This window comes from Nipponia nippon, unplaced genomic scaffold (genome assembly GCF_047370975.1).
Source record: "Nipponia nippon isolate SJK-2023a ecotype South Korea unplaced genomic scaffold, ASM4737097v1 scaffold_5, whole genome shotgun sequence".
Classification (NCBI taxonomy): domain Eukaryota; kingdom Metazoa; phylum Chordata; class Aves; order Pelecaniformes; family Threskiornithidae; genus Nipponia; species Nipponia nippon.
The window spans coordinates 86572165-86596449 of NW_028262369.1; the positions used below are offsets into that span (position 1 = coordinate 86572165).

At 41.6% G+C, this 24285-nt stretch overlaps 1 protein-coding gene across 6 annotated transcripts in view; it reads left to right on the plus strand.

Moving 5' to 3' along the window:
* Positions 1 to 2322: 2322 nt before the first annotated feature.
* The window catches only part of EPB41L5 (erythrocyte membrane protein band 4.1 like 5), a 61268-nt gene continuing 39305 nt past the window's right edge, over positions 2323 to 24285 (plus strand). For 4 of the 6 annotated variants that reach the window (XM_087734359.1, XM_087734362.1, XM_087734361.1 and 1 more), the window contains exons 1-7: positions 2633 to 2771; positions 3812 to 3996; positions 14528 to 14632; positions 20051 to 20093; positions 21202 to 21280; positions 23821 to 23865; positions 24184 to 24236. In XM_087734359.1, the coding sequence (XP_087590485.1) occupies positions 3817 to 3996; positions 14528 to 14632; positions 20051 to 20093; positions 21202 to 21280; positions 23821 to 23865; positions 24184 to 24236 (505 nt within the window). In that variant the 5' untranslated portion in view covers positions 2633 to 2771; positions 3812 to 3816. Of the gene's footprint in view, positions 2565 to 2632; positions 2772 to 3162; positions 3712 to 3811; positions 3997 to 14527; positions 14633 to 20050; positions 20094 to 21201; positions 21281 to 23820; positions 23866 to 24183; positions 24237 to 24285 lie in introns of those variants that run through there. The other 2 variants (XM_087734365.1, XM_087734360.1) reach the window with 2 other exon arrangements.

Here is a 24285-nt window from a genome sequence, read left to right on the forward strand (position 1 = left end):
GGAATGAAATTGCTTGGCTACAGAAGCAGCGTGACAGTATTAGCCAAAGTTTTTTACCTGAAAATACACACTGCAGTTTTTGCGTTAATGGAAGAGTAACTCTTTATTTATCGTTTATACAGTGAGCGTTTTGGAGACAGTGTTCAATAGAGATTATAGTCTGATCACAGAACTGGGGGCATGAGGAGCACTGATGTGAAGAACAAGAATTCCGGATGGACGTTTGTGATGAAATGTGTGCTGCCAAAAAGTGAGGAGATATTCAAAGCAAAAGTAGAAAAAGAAGATGAAAGGATTTAGGAGGCAAGACAAAAATCTCAAGAGGGATAAGAGTCTAAGAAGAGAGACAGACCCATATGTTCTTAATTTGACTGATTAATTTAGGACTTCAAAGTGAGGACAAGGTGTTTGGATTTGAAGTACAAAAAGATAAACTACTGGGAAAGCATTCAAGGAGAGAAACAGAAGTAAGAAGGGATAGGAAGTAGGAAGAGATTTGTTTAAACTGGAGTAGGAAGACTGGATAGAAGACAAGTCACAGATACCACAGTTGTTGCATGTGCATATACTTGGACTGTATCTGAGTAGCAAATAGCGAGGAAGGAGTAGACTGCAATTATATGAAGAGTAGCAAGAGGCTGATGTGAAGCAGGAAGAGCAAAAATGAGCAAAAACACTTGTGTCACTGAAGCTACAGAAAGGAAGCTGGGAATAAGGGAGTTTTTGGTGGCGACAAGGGAGCTTGAGAGTGACAAGAGTGGAAAGAAGCTCAATTTGAGGAAATAGTTTAAGATGGGCAGAAAATTTAGGGACAGCCTCTAAGAATCAGGTAGTTTATTCTCCAGAATGCTTTGTCCAATAGATAAATGTGAATTGGTGTAGACTTAATGGCAAGGAGACTGTCATTTATGTGATGGAGATCTCCGCTAAAAACTAAGCATGCTTGTTGTGCAAATGATCAGTTAATTGATCTGCACTGAGAATTCATCAGATATCCGAAAACCTCTGAGATAAATTATTTTTTTTTTCCCCTCTATAAATATAGTAAGATTTTGTATGTTTCCTCTGGGTACCGGGAGCAAGCATAGTCCCTGCTTCTCTGATAAAAAGTACCTAAATCCTCGCCCATTTTGTGATTTGTGTTCCTGAGTAAATAACCAGGCATGAACCTGAATCTCCGCTTTCCCCTAAGCTTGCCGTGCTCCTTCTGCTTGTGGCAGGAGGCTTCCTCTGTTGTCAACACAGGGGTGCCAAAATAACTGACATTTAACATTCAAATCAGCCTGTTGCTTAGTAAGCAAATACTGGGCAATTACCTGGCAGCTTTTTTTTTTTTTTTTCCATTTCAGCAAATGACATCAAGATAACTTGATGCATATTCGGGCGTTGGAGTTGATCTTGCCGTAGCACGGGACTGCCGGGTGTTCCGTGATGCTCTGCGCGGCGGGTGAGTGACCGGTTATCTCTCACCAGGTTTCGTAGCTGAGTGTAGAAAATGCTGCATTATCGTTAGCAAAAGCGGCCCCAGTTACAGCCCAAAGTCTCCACTTTCCCAGACTGTTACAGAGACTGGATTCCCAGTTATCCTGGGATTTTGAAGGAGTCTGGAGCTCGTTTACCCAGAGCAGTCTCTCAGCCAGCACTATACTTTGCAAGCAGAGTTTATATTGCCTTCTATTGCCTTTCCTGAGGTTTTCTATTTGGAGATCTCAAATACCAGCTTGAACGCAAATATTTACGCACTCAAAAAATACAGTGAAGTGCAGCCCTTTGTAATTGCTGTGGCTAATGCCAGCGAGCAGGGCTTTTCCCCCGAGGCTGGAGCAACAAGTAAGGAAAGCGTTAGAAGCATAGATCACTTGGACCAACTGTCCTCGGATTTCCTAAGGACATTAGATTACAAACTGCATTTTGTCGTCATAATCTTATTTTGGTGTATAAATACTACCAGTGTTAGTCTGTAGATGGTTCTGCTTTATTTAATATGTTGCTACAGTTATCCTTTCAGGCAGCGTTCAGAGACGATTTTCTTCTAAACTTCATGGTTTAAGAGCACGTTTGCCTGAGGCTTCTTGCTACTGCTGGCCCGCTGAGGACCTGTTACAGTCCTGGCTGACCAGCTGAGGAAACTTCCACTACCTGTTACCAAAAATTCCAGAAATTTCGCGAAAAAAATTTGAAAGCCCTCCCGAAGCCTCAAAACGAACTGCCGCTTCGTTAGCGGGCTTCCTCATCGCCCTTGTTTTACCACGTCGCCTAGCACTGCAGCCGCCGCCGCCGCCTCCTCCTCCTCCTCCTCCTCCTCCTCAGCCGGCCCCGGGCCCCTCTCCCCTCAGGCCGTTGGCGAGGGTGCTCCCGGCCGCGGGCTCCCCGTCGCGGCCCCCCTCCCCGGGCAGCACATGGGCCGCGCCGCCCCCCGCGGCGGCCCTCCGGCCGGGCGAAACCACCTGGCTGGGGGCGGGGGCGCCCCTTCTCCGCTGGGCCCGCCCCTTTAAAGGGGAGGTGGCCCCGCGGCGCGAAGAGGAGCGCTCCCTGCAGGGGAGAGCAGCAGCGGAAGGCGCCAGGTGAGTGAGCGCGGGCGGGAGGAAATGGAGGGCGAGTCGTTGCCCGTTTAAGAGCCTCCCACATCGCTCCGCCATGTTCGGAGGCCCGCCCCCTCCCGGGGGCTCCCTCGCCGCCCCCAGGGCCCTGAGGAGCCGCCGCGGGGACGCGCTCCCGCCGCCCCCGGCTCCGCCGCTCCCGCTGCCCGGGCCGCGGGGGCCGCCCGCCAGGTGAGCGGCGCTGGGGGCCCGCTGCGATCGCCGCCAGCGGCGCCACGGAGGGTGGGAGGCGCCGCGCCGGTGCCCGATCGGCCGCAGCCGCGCTGGGGGCGAGGAGGGCGCGGCGCGACCCCTGAGGCGAGGCCGCCGGGGAGGCGGGGCAGGAGCGGGGCCGCCGTCCGGGGTTGAGGCGGACGCCGGTCTCGGGGCTTATGTGAGGGCCGGGGGGGCCGGGGGCGCCCGGCCGGCGCGGCCTGGGGAGGGGGATTGGAGCGGGGCGGCGGCCGCTCCTCGCCGGGCCTCCCCCGCTGAGGCGGCCGGGCAGCGGCGGGTTTCGGCGCGCTGTGGTGGCGGGCTGGGCTGCTCTCCGGGGAGCCCGGCCGGTTGTTGGGGTTCAGGGCTGACTCATCGGGTGTTTGCTGGGCCGGCGCTGCCGCGGCGGCCGGGGACCCTGGCGGCGGGAGGCTGGGAGGCTGCCGGGCAGCCGCGCCGTGGCCGTGGCCGCGGGGCGCCGGGAGCCGCCGTGCCCAAAAGGCGCTCGGCTGCCTGTGCGAAGCCTTTCCTTGAGAGGCTCGGCGCCAAGGTCCCTGATCTGCAAGCGAAGTTCTGGGGCGGGAAGGGTTGTTTTTTCGATGAGAGGGATGGAGTGTGTCAGCCAAGGAAATAGCTGGTGGTACGGAGTCCGTAGTTGCTTTCCAGCTGCGAGAGAACATCACCGTCTCGTTGAAGAGTGCAGTAGCGTTTTTATTAATGAAGGATTACAATTAACTGTATGAGATCTACACGATCGCTGGTTTTTCCCTAAAGTGCTTTCAGATTGTCCCAAAAAACACCCCAACTACCATCCACGTTTGAGCTGAGTTTTTTTTTTTTCAAAGTAGTCAAAGACTGTGGGTATTTAAATCCAAAGAAGCAAAATGTTTGTTTGAATCTCTAAGAGTTCTTTATCAAGGTCTGGCGTTTTCAAATAACTTTAAATGCAGGCTATTATTTTTCTTTTTCCTGTGAAAAACTGACGTTAACAGGTTCTCTTTCTGTCTTGGATTTCGTAGCAAAGATGCTGAGCTTTTTCCGTCGAACCCTTGGACGACGGTCTATGCGTAAGCATGCAGAGAAGGAACGGCTAAGAGAGGCACAAAGAGCTGCAACCCACATCCCTGCAGCTGGGGACGCAAAGTCCATCATCACTTGCCGAGTAGCGCTGCTGGATGGAACGGATGTGAGCGTGGACTTACCGGTACGAGTGATGCGAGTTAGTTTTTTAAATACCGTTGGCTTCTGTCAATCTGATTGTCCTCTTTGCTGTTTACAAGTTAGGTAAAGGTATATCTACTTGTAGCAACCAACTCTGTGACTTGACGTCCACTAAGTTCCTGGTGATAAAAAGGTACTGAAAGAATAGTGAACTTTGTTATTCACTGAAACTAGAGAGTGTTTTGTTGGATGTCATTGTGCCTTATACATTGAACGCTTTCTAGCATGTTAATTTAATTGTTGTGCCAAGGCTTAACTTCGAGCAAGTAACGTTTTGGATGAATTGGATTTTCTTTTCAGTGAGCTATGTATGCATCTTGAGAAGGAAGGTGTAATTCTCTTGGCGTAGTTCTGTTGAAGAGGGATGAGCAGAAGTACTAGCGGTAGTTTCTGCGTAGGTTTTGTGTTTTGATTTTGTGTCAGAGATGGATGCAGTTTTTAACGCTAACTTGAGAGGGGAGGGAAAGAGAAGAATTCTACTTCCTTCCTCTCCTCAGGGCAGATTATATAGCAGAGATTGTCTCATAGCATAGTGCTTTGTTGGGAGTGAGGTGTTAGCCACTGTTTTACATTTCTAAAGCTCCCTTAATATACACGTGTCTGTTCTGATCTGCTTAATTACATACCTGTTTTTGGCCAACAGGATGAACAGTAGCAATAGAAGCGATGTGTTCTCTTTTTCCATTATCATGTGCTATAGTTATTAGTGACTTGTTTTGTGCTCACGTAGCTGAGTTAGGAAGCTGTGGGTCTGCGAGACCTTCTGACTAGTTCCATAGGATTTCGTCTGCAGTAACAATTGCGCTGACATCGGAGCTGCTGGCTAGAAAGAGTGTGCAGAGCAGCCATTGTTGAAATGGCTTTTCTTTCCTCCCTTTCTTTAAGCACAATTCTAGAGCGTTTATAATGTTAGGTAGTCTGAGGAAGGCTCAACTTGTTAGAGCATTGAGCGGTGTTGTTGACATAGTGAGTAGAAATAACTCCTGCGAGATCCAGAACCCCAAGTAATCTAGAGTGAAAGAAACAGTTTGGCATCTTTATTTGCGAAATAACTATACAGATAGGCATTTATAGAGGGTAGTAAAACTAATTTGTACATCTCTGAAACAATGTAATGAACGTATCCAGTGCTGCTTAGTGCCTAGGATGTTTGATTTGAGGCCAGGAATGCCCACAAACACTTTACAGCAAGAGTTACACTTAAAAAGTACTCAAGTTTAAATTGGTGTCTCCACATAACCAGAGCAGTAATCTTTGGAGCTGGAGTTGGCTCTGTAGGCAAATTCCTGGCGCCTCTAACAACATTTCTAAGGCTTTGAGGAGCATAAATTGAACCTGAAGAGGTGTCGCGACCTGCCATCTGGACTATAAAACTTAAATCAGGGTGCAGTAGTAACTATTTATTTCTACGGGAGACTTTTTCTACTCTTGCTTTTTTTCTTTATAAGCCAATATAAAGCCTTGTCTGTGGACATCTAAGTTACGAGTAACAGTAAACAAATATGCTAAATCAACATAGCTAGATGCAGTAATTAGTGTGTCATCAGTTGCTGACATGTACCAGTTCCTTTGGTGATTAAAATACAATGAATTAAAAGTAGATTAAATGTTTCATTTCAAACTTCTTAATGTGTTTGCTTTTGTGTCTCCATTTGCATCGTTCATATTTTGGGGCTGACTCTTAAAGAGGAAAGAAAAAAGGCAGGGGGAGACAGGGGATGAAGTGGAAGGTGCAAAATCCTGGCAAAACAACATTACTTTCTAAAATCTAAAGCTAAATTAAAAATACATGTGTGTGTATATAGAGAAAGATTTTTTTTTTTTCTTTTACAAAAACTTTCTTTGAGAATCATTGTCCTCTTTGAGCTAACACCTTTTCCAAGACTGGTTCTGTTACTTTGTTGGCAGTAGATTTGGCTTAAATTGAACTCTTGTTTATCTCAAAGAGGTGCCCTCGGGTCTGCCAGTTCAGTTGTGCATAGTCCCATTGTCTACCTAAGTTCTGTGAAATTGTTTTATTAAAAAAAACAAAAACAGCAACAACAACAACAACAACAAAACAACAAAAAACCCAAACAGAAAGTGTTTCTTAAGACTGAATCACTTAACAAACAGGTTAGTTCACAGCCAGAGAAAGTTGTCTTGGCAAGAATGAATGCCGTACCTTTTTTAATCCACGGCTACATAAATACTTTACAGTAGCATAAGTTATTGCTGCCACAGGAAGAAAAGATGTTGCTTTCATTATTGCATTTGTCCTTGTTTTCGCATACCCCTTGGCAGAAGAAACATTTTTTTGGCAGCCAGGCAGTAAGCTAAGTCAAGAAAATGCTGTGGCTGAAAATAATCGGTATAATTTTATGTTAGTTTCCAGCTGGAGCAGTTCTCTAATCTGGTTCCCCATGTGCCTCCCCAAATGTGGTGAAGAAGCATTTAGAGGCAGTATCAGGTTTATGCTTGCTTAAAATGCTTGTTGAGCTATACCTTTACAGTGAATTTGCTACTGAAAGAAGAGTATTCTGGAGTTACAGTCGTTCATATACTTGAATCTGAGATTGCTGAATTTCTGTTTAAATTAAAAAAAAAAATAAATCACAGGGAACAGTGTCATGTAAGCCAAACGTTTCAGAGTCTTCTTAAGTAGCAAAGAATGACATTTTTATGAATATTGACAATGAGACAGAAGGGACATGTTGTAAATGATGTAGTTGAGATTAATTTATTAAACACAGAGCCAGGATTTGAGCAGTAACTCTGCTTTTTGTCCACTGATCTTATCTATGGTGTCTGTCAAGCCACTTAATCTGTCTGCTTTTCTATTTCTTCTGTTGTTTTTAATTACAAAATTGCATGACTTGAGCTGTTCATCAAAGCTACAGTCCTACACAGTACATAGACTGCTTGTTTTTAAGAATCTACTTATTTTGTAGTCATGTCAATGACTGAAGAATATCAGTGTTATGTATACTATTTACTGTCACTTTGGTATGTTCAAAATGGGAGGCATGAACTTCATGCGAGCTATCACTGTTCTTTTGGGGTTGATTGAAAGGTGTAGGGTTTTTTCCCCACCTTCATCTCAGATTCTAAAGTTGTGTTTTGACCTGGTAGTTCTTCTCGTCTGTTACCACTTTTTTGAAGCTTTATGTTTGTCCAAATGCATTCAGTGATTTTGACAGACTTATCGTGTGCTCAGTGAAACACTGAGAAGCTTATTGTAATTTTTTCTACCTATGAAAAGTTTTTATAGAATATATGGTGTCTGTTAACTGTGCTGCTGTTAACATGCTGTTTTACTGTTAACTTACCTCGAGTTCAACTTTGGACAAAAGTCGGGTTGTGCTTTTTCTTCTAATTGTTTAAGATCCACGGGGTGGAGTGTTTGCTTAGTGGTATGAGCGGTGAGAGGACAAGAACTCTGTTTTGCTGACATCCCCTATCTTACTTTTAATCCTGTTCCCATGCGAAACTAAACTCTGTCTTCCCCCACGGCACCTCTGGAATTCCCAAAAGCTCTAAAGCCGTGAACAGACCCAGTTTAGTACCTGAAGACTCCCATCGGCTCAGTCATACCAATCTGGGCTCCCACGGGAAACCCTCAACAGCTGAAATACTGGCTCTTCTGGTGGTCATGGTTTGTGGGGAAAGACAGGTTGGGGAGGGCGTTACAGCAGTGTTTTTCCTTGAAAGCTGTTTTTAACTGCTGTTTTTAACCAGCAGCTTATGAAACACCTGTGAACAAAAATGTTTGTTAAGAATTTCAAATAAAGTGCTGTTTTGAGTACTGGAGGGCTCCACAGGATTTTTAAACCAAAAGATGTAAAACTAGAGCATTTGTTGAAGAAATAGTCAGTTCTGCACTATTCAGAGTAATAATTGGGAAAAGGAAAATATAACCTAGATAAAGGGGAAAAATGGTAAGATAAGTAATGGAAATTAAATTACAAGGATACACTTGGAATATGCACCTTTTTTAAAATTTGTGGATAGCTTTCTGTGGGGGAACAAGGTCAGCCTTACAACAGCAACAGATAGTAAGTATGGGGTCTTACAGAAGCAGCACTGTACTTTGTGGAAGCCAGGCGTGTTTTGGTAAAAAAAGCTGACCCTGCTTAACCCACAATTTACATAATCTTCTCATGGATAATAGAGCGTTAATTGTATTCCAGTTTCTGTATGTGCAACCTACCTTTTAGGGAAAGGCTTCCTGGTGATATAAGGTGAAAGACACGAATTAAGAGAATGGATGCTCTCTGAGTAGTTTTTTGTCTTAAAATATTCATTACTTATGCGTGCATGAAATTTAATATGGAGATTGCAAAATAAGATGGTTTTGTCCTTATTATAATGAAGTGTCATTAAAACAAGGTCTTACATAAACCAGTCCAAGAGCTCCATGGAATAGCAAGAATTAGCTAAGCTGTTTACAGTTTTGGAGTAATGCTTACAAAATAAGATAAAAAGGACTGTATTTGTAGTGATTATTTTAAATAAAACTAAGAAATCTATCTGGAATGCCTAAAATGTTACCAGCAAACTGTTAAGGAGTGCTGATGGCTTTTTGTGTGGAGGGAGATGATCGGCGTTGATCCGACTACAAGATCAGAGATGTATTGTGATAGTTGTTTTTATTCAGTAATCCACTCTATATTTTTTTATTTTTTTTTTTAGAAGCTTGTAGAATATTTGTGGCTACTTGCTGAATATTTGTAGCTGTAAATATGAAATATAGAATGCCGTCTGTGGCACAGATGCTGATTAAAAAGAAAACCTAGTAATGCTAAAAATGTTGGAAAATCAGTCTTCGAATAAAATGAATAATCTTAGTGTTCAAGGCTGGCTTTTAAATTTTCAGAACAAAGCTTAGCTAACAAAAGTAATGAGTAAGTAAACGTGTGTGTGTGGTGTGTGAAGACTATAAAGTTTTGGATTAAAACTTCTTTTTCATGTGGTCTTAAACTATTGAAATGCTTTTGACTATTTACTTAAGCTACTGAAAGACCCTTAGGGGACTGAAACTGGAAAAAATCAATCCTGAGCTGAGTGTTGCAAAGCAGACGTGCTGCCTGTGTGGTGGAAGGCGGCCCAGCCGTAGTGCAGGTTGATTCAGTGCTTCCTGGGGTGCCAGATTTAAATGCATACTGAGACTGAATGTAAGACGTACATAGTAGATGCTGAGTCGTTTCAGCACTTCTGAGCAGCAGCATCATCCCAGACTGCCTGCACTGAGTCGTGCTGGGAGTCCGGTCATTTTGGGTTAGTGGCAGGTGAGCGTCTCAGGCTTGCTGCCGTGCGGGATGCCCTGGCCCGGCTGGAAAGGGAGGAAGGGAGCAGCTGGAAGCGAACCGCGGCTGCTATCAGAGTGATTTCTTTGGCCTGCAGTGTGCTGCCGAGTGTTTCTGGGGATGGTGCTGCAAGCTGGTTTAGTTACCTGAAGATTTAGCATTCCTAACTCACAGCATAACAGCGAATTTTGTCTGAAGCTCTGCTTTCCCACTGAACTGTCCCTGTAAAGAGCTCAGTCAAAAACGGAGACTCTCATATGCTCTTAACCAGACTGCTCCTGAGAAACCTGCAGGTGGAACACCAAATAAAATCAAATATTTGAGAATATACTGGGGGGAGGTATTTAATCTCTAAACCTTCCTGCTGAACAAGCAGTTTAGATATATTCCATATCAGAAAGAACATTAGGAGATAGATTCAGAAATGGATTAAATCAAATATGAAATTAGAAGATACAAACTTTCTGGGAGTGGAAAAACTTCTGACTTCTGTCCAAACAAGCTGACGAGTATGAATGTTTTGAATCTTTATCTTTTTATGTATAGGGTCAATAAGCCTGAGCACAGTACATTAAAATCCTTCTATATAGTACCCTAATAAACATACAGTTATAATGGGTATTGACATCAATTCTTTATAGAGATTTTGGGAGTTGCCGTTTTCTTTCTCCAGAGAATAACAGAACAAAATGTCTAATCCCAAATGCTTGTCTTCCTATATTTGGGAGAGATTGAGTAAACAGAGGAATTGATAAGCTCTGTCTCTGGAGGTGGAAATTACTCTGCAGCCTTCCAGCCTGCAGGGCTTTTTACTCAGTACAAGAATATGTGGTGTATGTTGTAAAAGGCTGGGGGTAAACCAGAGAGAGAAGCAGAACTGGTGCTTTGCTGCCAGTGGCGTCTTTAGATGAAGGAGAGAATTGACTGGGGAGTTTGGAAAAGTTATTTGAAAGATTGATGCTTGGAGTTTGAGGAGAGGAGCAACTCCATTTGTAGGTCAGTACTTAAAGCCATAAGAAGGTCAGGATGATACAAATAATGTGTACTTCTAACATGGCCTTTGTAAAGATAAGGGGGTTTAACCCTCCAATTCTCCAGCAAACCTTAATGGTGTTAACTATAGATATTGTTTTCATGATATTGAGATGAAATCTTTTTCCTTCAAAGCTCACTGTTGGAGCTTTCTCATGGCTTATTTTTTCAAAACGTGTCATTTGGAAGAAGGGGGATTAACTTCGTAAAAAAAATGGACAGGCTCACGTACTGCTCCCACACTGTCACGGTCTACAAACGTGCGTAGGTGACATGCTAGCAACTGGGTAGCTGTGAATCCTGAACAGGAGTCCCTAGCTTCTCCGGAGTGGGGGTAAATGGGGTCTTTCCGAGAAAACTGGTATGAATATGAATGGTAACCCTCCCAATGAGCTGACAAAAACTAGGAAGGGAGCTTTTGCCCTTCAGTAGCTACTGAAGGCAATAACTACTGTTAGTTATTGTTAATAAGCAATATTAACATAATCATTGGAAGAAATCTTCTGGCAGGAAAGTACAGCTGCAAAGACACAAAGGATAATATGTCCCATGAAGGTAAAGCCTACTCATCTCTTTTTTTCAGACTTCATCTTATATAGGGACCTCCTTTTCTTCACAAAGAAAAGAAATAAAGAGGAGAAAAATCCTTTATCAGCGGTTTAGTTAGTAATTCATTAGGTGGGCGTTTTGGTTGTATTTTTTTCAAGTTTTGGAAGTTTGAAGTACTTCGCTGTGATTAAAAACCTGATAAAAACCTTAAGAAGTGAGGCATTCAGCGGGTGCTTGCCCAGCACAAGGGTCTCATCCCCAGCTGTTGCAAGCCTGTGTTGCTTCACCAGTGCTGGTCTGTGCTGGCTGCTGCCAGTACTGAAAATGGCCCTTACATCAGGCAGGCAGGTTGTGGAGCACTGAGTTGCTGACTTATGCTCTTGAATGCGCGTCCGTGAAATAACCTTTATCTCTGAGACCGCAAGAAGAGGGTATAAACGCTGCCTCTCTAGTTTTAGGCAGTGATTGAGATGCCTGAGCCAAGGTGAATGTCTCCGTATCACCTTATGCCCGTGGTGATGGGACAGACCAGCCTGCCGAGGTGGACACCAGAGTTGGCTTTACCCAGCCTTGCTGCTGAGCTACCGGGGTTAAGTCCAGCCTTTGTAACACCTACTCAGCCAGCAATTGCAGGTATTAAGAGCAGCATGAGATGTCATTAGGACATAGTTGAGAGCATCCCTTCCATTCAGGGGCGGGGGAGTGCGATTCATGCCAAAGGGATCAAAAGATGCTTTTATCTCATTCCAAAGTGTGGCAAAACCACTAGATGACCTGCCCTGTATAAATGATATATTTTATTTATGTTTCCAAGTTCAGTTGTTGATTCTCCTGCTGTGAGATGTTTGCTGTGGCTTCCTACAGAGTATAGCAGACTGTGTAAATCGAGTAGTCAGGTTTTACAGAATTACAAACCCATGAGAAGTTTAATTTGTGCCCTGAAGGGAGGACCAGCCACTGGCTGAACTGCTTGTGAGTGGAGTCGTTAATAGTTCATCGGTAACCATTAAGCAGCTTGAAAATATTTGTCCTTTGAGAGTAGCTTGAGCTCTGCTGCAAGGAAAAGAAAGGGAGGGGGGAGCACGGGGTACCAGCAGGATAAAAATGTCATTTATATTGAATGTTGCCATTAGAAAGTTAAGGTAATTTTTCACCAGAAAATGTAATAAAAGTGTGTCTTTGCTATGTCTTTCAAAAACACTTGCGATCACCGTTTTATTGACTACAAAGAAATTAATTTTCATAAAAATTGACCGGTTACAAAGCAATAATATTTTTTGTTTTCCGTTGTTTAAATATAAGGAGGAAGGACTTGAGGAAGGCTTTAAGAAAGAATTTGAATTTAACATTAAAGCACGTGTGAAACTTTTGCGCCAAATACAGCCACTGGTGGTTTAAGTCATATGCACAGTACTGCATAATTAATTCCATGTTGACAGCCTTGGTGATTTAAGTCAAAAAACAACCAGTAGCCCTGTAAACCTTTCCACAGCCGCTCCAGTGCTATTCTTTAGGAACTTTATTTCACATTAGTCATTCTGGGTCCACTCGATCACTGAGTCCTTTGCTGAGATTACCGACATGGTGAACACGCTCTGAAACTAATTTGATGCTGCAGAATTTTGAACAACAGTAAGTTTCGGTTGTTGGTAGTCTGAGAACAGCACATGTAGTAATTCCAGGCTCGAGTTAAAGTGCTCTGTTGCCCATCCCCGGGAGGGAATTTGGCTGAGATAACTGTTAATTACAGTTTTAAGAGATGACTTACTGAGGAATTGAGAAGGATCTAAAATGTTCTACCCAATAAGGGCAGATTTTCCTCTAGTTTTTGACCAGGTGCAGGAAGCTTCATGCAAAATAAAACATTTTTCTAGTTTTGCTGTTGCGAACGCTGAATTGATTTCACTTCTATTAGTATATTTTACTGTTTAAGCAGAAGATATCCTGTGCTGAGAGAAATTATCAGCAGTTCAGTGCCTTGCTCTTTCAAGAAAGAGGCTACAGACTCGAGTAGTGGAAGAAATGTGTGGGTTTATATGTAGGCGATTTGCCTTAAGGCTTCTGTTAGGAGACTCTTGCTGGTGTTTAATAAATCTGCTATTGCCTGACAAGTACTTTTTCTTGACGTCAACAGAAAAAACTTGCTCTGAATGAGTTGTGAGGTCTGCATCTCAGCATTTTCATTACACAACGTTTTGTAGATGCTGTGTGTACGTGAAGTTGCCTGCTGGTCTGATTGCCTTCCGTTCCCCTTACCTCCCCCAATACCTGGAAATAAACAACTGTGGGAGAACTTGCTTAGGCAGGTTCAGTTTACAGACTTTTCTGAGATTTTGCTTTGAGCTGTGAAATGTCATGTTGGATTTAACTAACACATCGAGTAAACCAATGGTTATGATGGCAAAGTTGAATATAAAATATTTGAAGATCAGGGTAGAGGAAGGTGGCAAAAAATATGCATGCTGCTTTACTTACATGGATATTACTCGGTGTTTAAACCAAATTATTTCCGAGAATAAGAATTCTGGCTGGCCCAGAATTTTGAGAGGTGGACTAAATCTGCTAATTAGTAGCTTACTAAAAAAATGTGCTTAGAAAGTTAGCCCATTTCTCAAGTTGTGAATGTATAAATATTAAGATAAAAGATTGCAAGATGATAGCATTATGGAATTAGAGAAATCCTTAAACTGCTTGCAGTGTAAGCATAAATCCTTTCTGGATTTCTTTGCATTTAAAAATATTTCTTTTCAACACTGCGACTTGTACTCTGACCTACTAATTTATTAATGTCTTTTTATTACATTTAGGCATCTCGGGTATTACTGTTAAGCTTTTCTTCCAATGTATTACTGTAAAGGAGTTCATATCATGAAAAATGTATGTTGTGTAGAAACTGCCCAGTGCTATTTACGTGCCTTCTCTTTAAATACAACTGTTTAATTTTTTAGATCATCACTGTAAAAATGATGTTTTCTTGGGGCCAGGGCTAAGTTTTTTTCATGAATTATGTATGAGCATATGCAGTGGCTTTTTGCACCTACAAGTGAGTTTTATGAACTTACTTCTGTAAATGTGTTATCTAAGTACTATTTGTTAAAGTTGCTTGCCCCAGACTGTTTCCTGGAAGTTGTTAAAAGCACTTGCTAATGGAATGCTATATCCTAATTCAATATGGTTTGCTACCTGCTTCAAAACTGGTGAATTGCCTAGATATCAAACAGTAGTAAATTTGTAAGCAATTTGCTGTACTTTGCTCTGAAAATTTTCCAGTGCATTAGTTATTGCAATTGTGCTAGCTATATTACCAGTTCTGTTGAACTTCGGTGAGTAAGGAAAGCCTAAAAGGGACAATGATAAAATGATGTTTTGACACTCTGTTGTGCAAGTCAATGTTGACATTTTCCAAAAAAGGACATTATGCAAGTCCTTTAAGGATATTATGTGTGCTTCTTGTGGAGTGTACATTTGCCTTTTAAGAGAAACAGGCATCAAAATTATGAGAGAAAAAAATCATTTCCACATTATATTTTCAGAAGCTTAATTTTGGGATTCACTTACTTTTGGAATTACAATATAAAGTATGCCTAGAAGAAGGTAGATGCTACAGTAAATCTGCCTGCTAAGTACTAAATTCTTTTATATTTTCAGAAAAAGGCCAAAGGCCAGCTCCTCTTTGAACAGATCATGTATCATCTGGACCTTATAGAAAGCGACTACTTTGGATTAAGGTTCATGGATTCCGCACAAGTGGCGGTGAGTAGAAGTTCGTTTTTGGTTTTTTTTTTTTTTTTTTTCTTAAGCAACAGTCTAAAAGTTAAATTTTAATATTGACAGAAACACTATAAGAATGCTGCCTCTTTTGAGTTAATTTTTGTGCAGAAGCTCTGTGGTGTGTTAGTTTAGGTGACCCCAAGTTTAATTCCACCTTGAGCACTCTTAAATATTACAAAGCTGTTGTCTCTTCCTTTCTTGTTTTTCACTTGTTCCTGTCACACCTTCTGTTGTCATTAGGCAGGCTGGTCCAGCAGGACCCCAGAGCCTGACGTGTCATGTAGAAATTCTTGATGCTGCTGATGCAGAGAGGAAGGGGCAAAACTAGAGCGTGTGCTTGGCCCTTCAGTGTTCTGCAGAGGGCAGAAAGTTTTCCTTTGCCAGTGCCGTCAACTTTCTCATGAACAGAAGTCATCTTGTTAATGTCTGCTTGGGAAATAATCTTGGCAAGAGGGGTATGCCTTTGATTTGCTCAAATCAGTTGTAACTCAGACCTGCAAATAGAAGTTTTTGGGAGGATATAGGTGGTTTTGTATGTACCAGACAGTTTGAGTAGAGGGTTCTTGCAAGCCTGAGTTTGTGAAGTTTGTTGCATGTTTGTAAAAATGTGACTGCTTTTGAAAACAGAAGCAGAGCACTGTTTGTCAGAAGCAACCACGGTTCTTCCACTTGCGGGCTGTGCAGTTTTATATAGATACTTCTCATGGCCAAGTACTTAATCCTGCCTGCAAGGATAGCTGCAAGTTAAGTGGGGCGTTAGACAAAGAGTGGATTTTTGTCTCTGTCCTGCATCCCTGTAACTTAAACCTGTATTCCCTTATCCCCAGGTAGAATGAGATCTGAGTTTTCGTACTGTGTATGTCAGTCTTATTTGTTAGATGTATGACTTAATTGCTTCTGTGTTTCACGTCCACTTCAGAATTATTTCATGATTAGGATGGCAGAGTGGAAGCACAGGCAGTTGTTGCTGAGCTAAATACCTGAATTGTTCGAGGTCAGCATACAAAATGGAAGCAATGACATATATTCCTTCTCTTCTGTGAGGGTCTATGTCTGGAACAATCTGAAGGTGGCATCTTAATTGTTACAGCTTTGTACAATGGCAAAAAACTCCTCAAGCTTGAATTTTTGAAAGAAGCTGCCAGCTTTCGACACAGTGTTATCCACCCCAAAGCACACTTATAGCCTGATGGCTTCTTTTCAAAATTATTGTGAGTGAGTTTTATGCTTAGCTTGTAATTATAGAGAATATTCTCTTTCGAGAAAATAATTTGTGTTCAGCATCTGAAGCAAACTTCATGGCTAGCAGGATTAGCTGCTACTGGGCTGCAGTTCCCAGTAGTGAAAGTGGTCTTACACCTCTTGCAGACCAGAGACATTTAACACTGAGGAATAAAAGGCCGTTACACTAATGGAGGGATGTCATTCAGAACCATGCATACCTGCTACCAACAGAAATTAGGAAACAGCCCATTGTATACCATTTTATATTTACAAAAATCATGTTAGCTGTGTTAAGCATGTGCAGTCTAGGATGTTGAGTATTGATAGTGATTGACTCCGTTGCATTTATCTTTTTGCTTCAGAAAAAAAATAATCTGTATGTTTTAGGTATCCTAATTCAATTTCTACCATGTGGCTTCTGAAGTAGTTCCCTGTGCCTCTAGGATCTCATAAGAGTTCACAGTGGGTTAGCTATAACTGGTGAAACTATCTGCATGGTAAACTTTTTCCTCTTACTGTTCTGTTAGCAAATAACATCATTTCATCTTGAAATGGGGAAATAAGAGTTAATCTTTTCTGCCTCAGCAATGGCTCATGGCTTGCTTTTGTCCAGCAAATTGTTACTTCCAGTCCAGACAGCACCAGACTGAGTATTTGATACTGCACAATCTACCAGGTACAAGAAATTTCAAACTTAGTTTGCTTCCTCTTCTTAACTATGTGCGACTGAAAAGAGGCAGAGATAACAATCTGTTTAAACTGGACTTTAATGATACACTCTGTATAACGAAGCAGAAAAGATTGCATTTTGCCAGAAGAACTGAACATGACAGCCAGAGATAATTGCTTTAAGAAACTGCTTTAAGAACTCTTGTGATGGCAGCCATTTTTGCAAAGAGGAGCTGGCACATTCTAGCAGAAACCCAATCTGCAGCTGGAAACAAAGACAGAGACTAATCAAGTGACTTGTCAAAGATTATTCAGGAGACCTGTTAAATAAACAGTGCCGGTCCCTTACTGTGGATGTAATTGTCCGCTGGTTCTGAAGGAGATAATCTTTCTACTACCCAATTTAAATCTAAGTGTATTGCCTTACTAGCTAGTTGCACCTGATGATATAAAAACATTGGCAAACTAGCAACATGTAGTTAAATAAAAAATCGAAAAATTCCCCTCTTGTTTTAACTAAAAATGCGTTTTCAATAGATTAATTTTGTACGACTGAAGGATAGCCTTTTTTTTCTTCTTTTGAGCTGCAGAAGTGATTAGTAGTTAGGTGTTTGGGCTTATGATGCACTGGGGAGTGGGGAGAACCCAGATAATTATGCAAACTCTTACTGACATTTTGGTTTTTAGGATTCAAATACTAGCTTCTTTAAAGAAGTTCTTGAAACAGCTAGTGAAGCGAAAGGATTGTCATTTTTGTGTGATTTCTGTGTTCGTTGCTAATCTGATGGTTAGGAATACATTGTCGCCCCCCCGCCATCCAGGTAAGAGGCAGGAGATGGCAAAAGGAGTTATTTGCAAGATTGTCCACCATATGTCAGACTTGGTCTGGCAGTCAAGGGAACAGACTATTGTTAATTTAAATAATTTTGATTCAGGCTGACAACGAACAGGCAGCATGTCCAGTGACAGAAAAGATGAAGATTGCTGTTAACTTGTTGGGCTATTTGGCTTTTCCTCTAGCAATACTGGAGAGATGTTTCTAGTAAGGAGGCATTGAACATTGAACAGGTGGCAAATTTCTGATTATAACGTACAGGTTGCAAGCATCAAATACTTGCTCTTCCTAATGGAATTGTACAACACATTGGTTTGTTACTCTGGCAGTTTTATCTAATGTAGTGCTTAATGCTGAAAATTATTTGTATAGCATTGCACTAAGTATGCACCCATTAATTCGATAAAGTACGGAACCAGTTTTAGCCTCACCGTCTTACTAAAAAAACCTCGTTTACCCTACCTTCTTGAAATGTTGCTGGGTTTGGGGTTTTTTTTGTGTGTTTTGTTTTGTTTCTAAATGTCTGAAGCAGCAAACTGTTTTAGTGAGGACTTCCAGCACTCTATGCAGGCTGTTGTTCATATTGCTTTTTGTTTAGCAAACTTTATCTCTGGATTTCAGCAGTAGACTGTGCTGAGCAGACTCTCATCAAAATGTAAACTTTTTGCCAGGTCCACTTGAATTCCATTTTAATCACTTGGAATAAATATTAAATTTCCTGATGTCTGTGTGTGTCCATGCATGTGTTGGTTTGGTTTTTTTGTTTGTTTGTTTTGTTTCCCCCCTCTCCTTTTAAAAGCAGTTCTGTTTCCCTTGTTCCACGCACACCCTTACCATTCAGAGGGAGCTCCTGTAGGCAGCGGTGGTAAGAGCCGAGCAGAGTAAAATGCTATCAGTGCCTGTCGCGGGCCTCTCAGTTGCCTTCCCATGGAATGTGGAGGAGATGAGAGAAAACAGGAGGGAGATGAAACAGGCGTGCACAGCCAGTCCTGGAGCCCAGAAATGGCTCTCTCTGCCATTCCTGTATCTAAATCACCTGCAAGCCTCCAAGTGGGTAGTTTGTATATTTTTATGGTGGAGGAAGGAGTAAGTAAATTGTCTCTTACAGCAAGTGAGTTTGTGGAATAGAGAGAGAGATTCTATCATTTTCTTAAAGAAACTAACAAACAAAATTGGTCAGCTCTGTTTCGCTGGTAGTGTAAGCAAAGTTGACATAAATATTTGCTTCATTCTTCCTTAAGCTTCCTGCTTTATTTTAAAAATATATTAGATACATTTCAGATAGCTTTCTGTAGCTACTTGGTTTTAATAGGTAATGAGAGCATTTTCAGCTGTGTGCACAGCAGCAGTAGACGGTTCAGTTGTTCTGATCTGCAGCTAATATGTCTGTCACTGCATACCCTGGCTGTATTACAGGCTGACGTTACACGCTCTCTGCAGAAGGCAGGGCTGCTGTGAAGACAGGAATGTGTTTGCGCTTGGCATTGCAACCTGAAAATACCGGTTCTTTCTCATACCCCTGTTGCTCTTCTGTCCTCTATGGGGCCTGCTGTGAACTTCATGGCACGTAGTTTTAACGAAGGGAGTGTTGCTAAGTATATAATTCATCTGTATTAGTTGCAAGGTGACATTTGGGATTGATCACATGAGGTGGTGTTACCTGGGCATTGCAAACCACACAGGACATAATGTGCTAGGTAGTTTGCTCTGGCTGTTGAGTCAATGCAATTGTGTTGAATAGGGTGCTGTGTTCACTGTTTACCTGAGTCACCCCCTTTGGAGGAGGGAGCTGTTCACTACGCACAGCACTTGGAAGTAGGTCTCTACCGCTAGCTGTATGTTAGCTTCCCAGCTTTATCTTTAATTTCTGGTATAAACTCTTCAGCAGTGGGAGCATATGCAATTATTTTAGGGAGCATAGCGTATACGTGTAGATGTTTCTCTCAACCTGCTATCTATAGCTTCTTTTTCACATGCTGTTGTACATAGTATAAGTGAAGCCATTATTTTGGCTTCATGTCTAGTATATAGCTTATAATTAGCATTTGTAGGTGAGGCAGTAACTTCTGTCCTCCCATGTGACAGTTGCTAAAATGTCACCTGTGAATAAATTTTGGAGAGTCAGGTAAAGCTGAGCCTTATGTTTGGACATAGATAGCTTTGTTGTTACTGCACTTGAGTCATCTAAAGAAAATGCCTGAAGGCCAACAATATTTATTTTGTCTCTCCCCTTGCATCCAAGTAAACATCACACACAACTGAGTGCCGGAGTCTCCAGCTATGATTTATGCCTCTCTGGCACATTGTCACTGGCTGACCTACTAATGTGTGAATTAAGTGTTTGTTTGGACAGGATGAAAATTTTAGTCATTAGAGTGGTTTGTCAGTACATTTTTTTTAAAGTAGATAATGCTTCCTTGAAGATTGGCTTTACATAAGGTACTACAGGATGTTTCTGTTTGTTGAAAACTGACATTTTGCATTACAAACTTTGAGTGAAAGATCTTCGATGAGCACTGAGCTGTGAATTGTAAAAGATTTGGACTAGATTGTTTTAACAAACTACTTGTTATTCCAAGATGGTCTTTACTAACGAATAGGGTTTTTTCCTTCTTTGTTCTTTCTGTGAGATTTCTTTATTGATAATTCAATGAAAGTAATTTATTTTTCAGCATTGGTTGGACAACACAAAAAGCATTAAAAAGCAAGTTAAAAGTAAGTGTCCTTTCTGTTTTCTCTTGGGATCTCCTGTTGAACATACAGGAGGCACAGAGAGTTGAAATGGGTGGTGGGGGGCAGTGTCCTGGGAGGGGTGACAAGACCCAGTGACAAAAACCCGGCATGGTGCTGCTGATTGTTTAATGACCTCTTCCCTCTGTAGCTCATATTACTTTACTCTAATGTCCTTAATTAAATATGTTATAGGCTCATTAATTATAGTTTAAATGGAGTCAAAGCAGCTGAAGATGTTTTAGTGTTATAGGTCATTATCCTGACTATAGGAAAACTTGTCTTGGAGCCTCCATCCCTTGGGGCAGTCCTGAATGCCCGAATCTGTGTTCGGTTCACCAAGTCCTTACCTGCTGCACAAGGGTTTAGTGTGGCCTGCTTGTTTCAGTGGTGCGTGCTTGGGTAAGCTGTGACATCGGCTGATTTTTGTTTAGCAGCTTCCTTGTTTTGCACTGTGGGAAGTCTTCAGGGATTTGTGGTGCTGTGTTAATACAACAGAGGTTTTGGAAGCACCAAGAGAGAGAAAATTCCTCCTGTCAAATGCAAGAATCAGCAGAGTGCTGCACATTTTTAAAGAACTGTTAATCCATCCTTTTGCTGAATTAACTCTTTGGCTTCCAGAAGAGATGATCCTTCCATGGAAGGATCTGTTAAATCCCCCTAAAATATGTCTAAGCTTCTGTGGAATAAGGGGGCCTGAGTTGTCAGCAGTGGGTATTTCCCAGAGCCCCGGGAAGGCGTTACAGAGACCGACAGAGTGCCTGAGGGTTTGGTCAACTGCAGAGCCAAGATGCACAGCTTTCTTGGTGATGGATAGAGTCCTTAAATATTGGGGATTAACCTGGCAGGACAAATCAACTTAATGTGAGATGACTTTTGGATTGACTTGTAACATAGAAAACTATATTGTGTGTATATTTAAGTGTCCTTTCACCCTGATGTTTTTCATGCATTTCCCTGTCTGTCACAAAGGAATTCCTGCCTTAAGACCTTGTGGTAGGACAGAGCCAATTTCAGTGAAGTTTTGTGATGTGACTCTCTGTATCTCATCCAGTAACTGTTATCGCTATCTTGAATGAATTCTACTTTGCAGTTGGCCCACCGTATTGTCTGCATTTTCGTGTAAAGTTTTACTCATCAGAGCCCAACAATCTACGTGAAGAGCTAACGAGGTAAGAGGGATTTTGTGTGAGAGGTACCCAAATAAGGCCAGGAAAATGTTTTTGTGGTATTTATTTAAATGGTTGTATGATGTTTTGGAGAATTCCTTAGAGCTGCTTGCTTACTTGGCTTTTTGTAGATGTTTCTAATGTAACTCTCATGAAATAAATGAGCTATAATATAAAGAGATTTGTGTATTTACTGTACTACTTGATGCACCATTTTTCATTAGGCAATTCTGGCAACTGATCTGAATAGTTTATACACACTGGACAGAGGTTTTTACTGAAGAGAACAGGCATCATTCCTCTTTCTTTATTCTTCTTAAGCTGCATTTAGTTTCAACTGTATGCAGTCATCCTGTCTCTTTAGGCAGAAAAGCGTTGAATTGCAAGTTAGAGCTCCTCTTTAGCAAATATAAGTTCAGTTAACATTTCCTTACTTTTGTGGTCTTTTCAGAGCTTATGGAAAGGGAAAATAGTATTTTACTACCATGTTGAGATGTGAGTTGATAGTACTATATGTGTAGGATTTGTAGTATCAGGTGAGCAGCAGTTTCTCTTGAGTAAAGCATTTCACAGATCCATTCATAATGCTGCATTTCATGTTGGACTGAGACATACTTGGGGTGCTTTGAAAGAGAACACAACCTACCATCTGTCAATAGTAAAAATCTGTTGTAAAAGGCAATGTTTCTTTGCATTGTCATGACTGCTGATGATTCGTTTTGGAGAGAAAACGAAGTTGTTATGTTTTCTTGACAGCTGTAGATGCTTCATACCCTCAGCGATTTGTAAGAACGTGAGGTACATTTGTTTGTTGTGCAGGTTTATGTCTGTGTGGATCTTCGATCTGCACTTCAGCCAAATCCCTAGGAGTGCTACCAGGAAGATTATAGTAGCATTACCCCTTACAGCCATATGTACCCTGTGCAGCTTCGTACTTACATGTGGTAACATAACATTATAACTGCTCTTCTTTAATGCTTTCCTGATGATCTGGGAAGCATGTTTTACCTCCCCATTCATGTTCCTTAATAAACATTTAACTGTCCTTAAAAATAGTAACCACAGACAAAATTCAGACCTACATCTGTATCTACCACTACGAAACATTTTCATCCGTCCTGAGTGAGTTCTGCCAGTCAGACCTTGCTACACAGGTTTTAGCAGAGCAGACCTGAAACCTGAGGGCTTTAAAACCCTGTCTGTCTGCTTAGCTAATCCCCCAGAACAGGAGAGCAGCAAGTCTTTCTGTCTCGAGACAATTTTAGGCCTTAAAGCAGCACTGGGAAGGGGAGCTCTGCTATGGGTTACAGGCGTCACTAGCAGGGGCTTTCCGAGGGTTCCACCTTTTCTTTGTGCAGCAGGACACCCAGCTGGAGCCTCTTTTCAGCTTCCACAGGTGCAGCTTGCTCATGTTTTCTGCCAGCTTTCCATCAGACACCACCAGTCAGAGGTCATGTAACACAGCCTAAGCATGGGAAGTATGCTTGAATTGTTTGCAAGTGTTCTGTGGCTGATAAGCACGGGCTTGTCACACCCACTATACACTGGAGGCCTGTGCTCATTCTTTTGATATCTAGGGTCCGTACCAAACAAATTTATTCCCCATGTAGGGGCCAGTGTTCAAAAGGCTTTGGATAATAAATAGTTTGGCAAAGTATTTGTGGATTTCCAAGGGACCTGTAGGAAAAATACCTGCATCTGTTTTGTGTTTGTGCACGTGAGTACAAGGAGACATAGGCACATGTTGAAACAAAGCATCGTCTTTGGCTTTGTGCGTAAGGCTTCTGTTCATCTGTAGTAGAATTCAAACTGGATACCATCATGGATGCCAGCGTTTTAGTTGATGAGACGACTACTTCTCTTGTTAAAGGAAAGCCGTGTACCGTAACGGAGCAAGAGGGCCACTCTTTGTGGGTATGGGATTGGAAGGACTGGTGTTGCACACCAAAGGGATAGGAACTTTGTATTCAATATTTGCCCAATTTCTAAGCAAGTAGAGTACTGAATAAGCAAGGCAGTGAAGGAAAGCTGGCTCTGAAGAGTAAACAAGTTGAAAAGGCTGCAGCCTACTGTTTATTTTTTTTGTCACTTTGCAGTTAGCTTTCTGGGTTAGATTTTAACCAAGCAATCCGTATTAGGAACATTTATTTTTGAGAGACTTTAAAATAATTCATTATCTTATGAAATCGATGAATATATGAATAAGGAAGAAAATGTGGAAGATGCAAGTTGTTCTTTGCCCAAGTAGGATCAGAAGACAAAAATGAGACTTACTTAGGTATCCTGTTTCTTTTTCCCTGCAACACTGTAGTTCAGCTTGTGACAACTTCTAGTTTTGTATTTGCTTCATTGGAAATGTGTGCAAAGCACACAAACCCAACTGATAAAGCCTTGAAAGATCACAATGCAGTTTCTTCAGTCTTGAAAACCCATGTAAAGAGTAGAAAACTTTTTTATTTGTCCAGCTCTAACTTCCTCCCGTTGGCTGAGTGACACATTAGAACTATTAATCAATGACTTTAATTTCTTATTTAATCCTATAGGTATTTATTTGTTCTGCAGCTGAAACTGGATATTCTTAGTGGAAAGTAAGTATTCCCAATAAACAGCCTTTTAAACAATTACAATGTGTTTAGCATAGGTTTTATTAAACTTATATTTGGATAATTAGTAACTTTTGCAAAGTAATGTAATGTTTTTTTTTTTTCTCTAAAATATTAATTTTCTATGTGTGAATAGCAGCAGAGGAATGCTTAAATAATGCAGTGTTTATCTCTTGTTAATTTGCTGAAAATCTACTAATCCTTTTTCACTTTCTTATCACAAACATTTGCAGTTTCTCACTGCGAAGTTGTGTGCTAGATAGTGTCAGCTGAGGTTTTAACAATGCGTTTCTTTCACGGCAGATTGGAATGTCCTTTTGACACAGCCGTCCAGTTGGCAGCTTATAATATGCAAGGTGAGTAGGTATGAGCGGGGAAGGATGAAGTTGTGTGAACAGCTTTGTG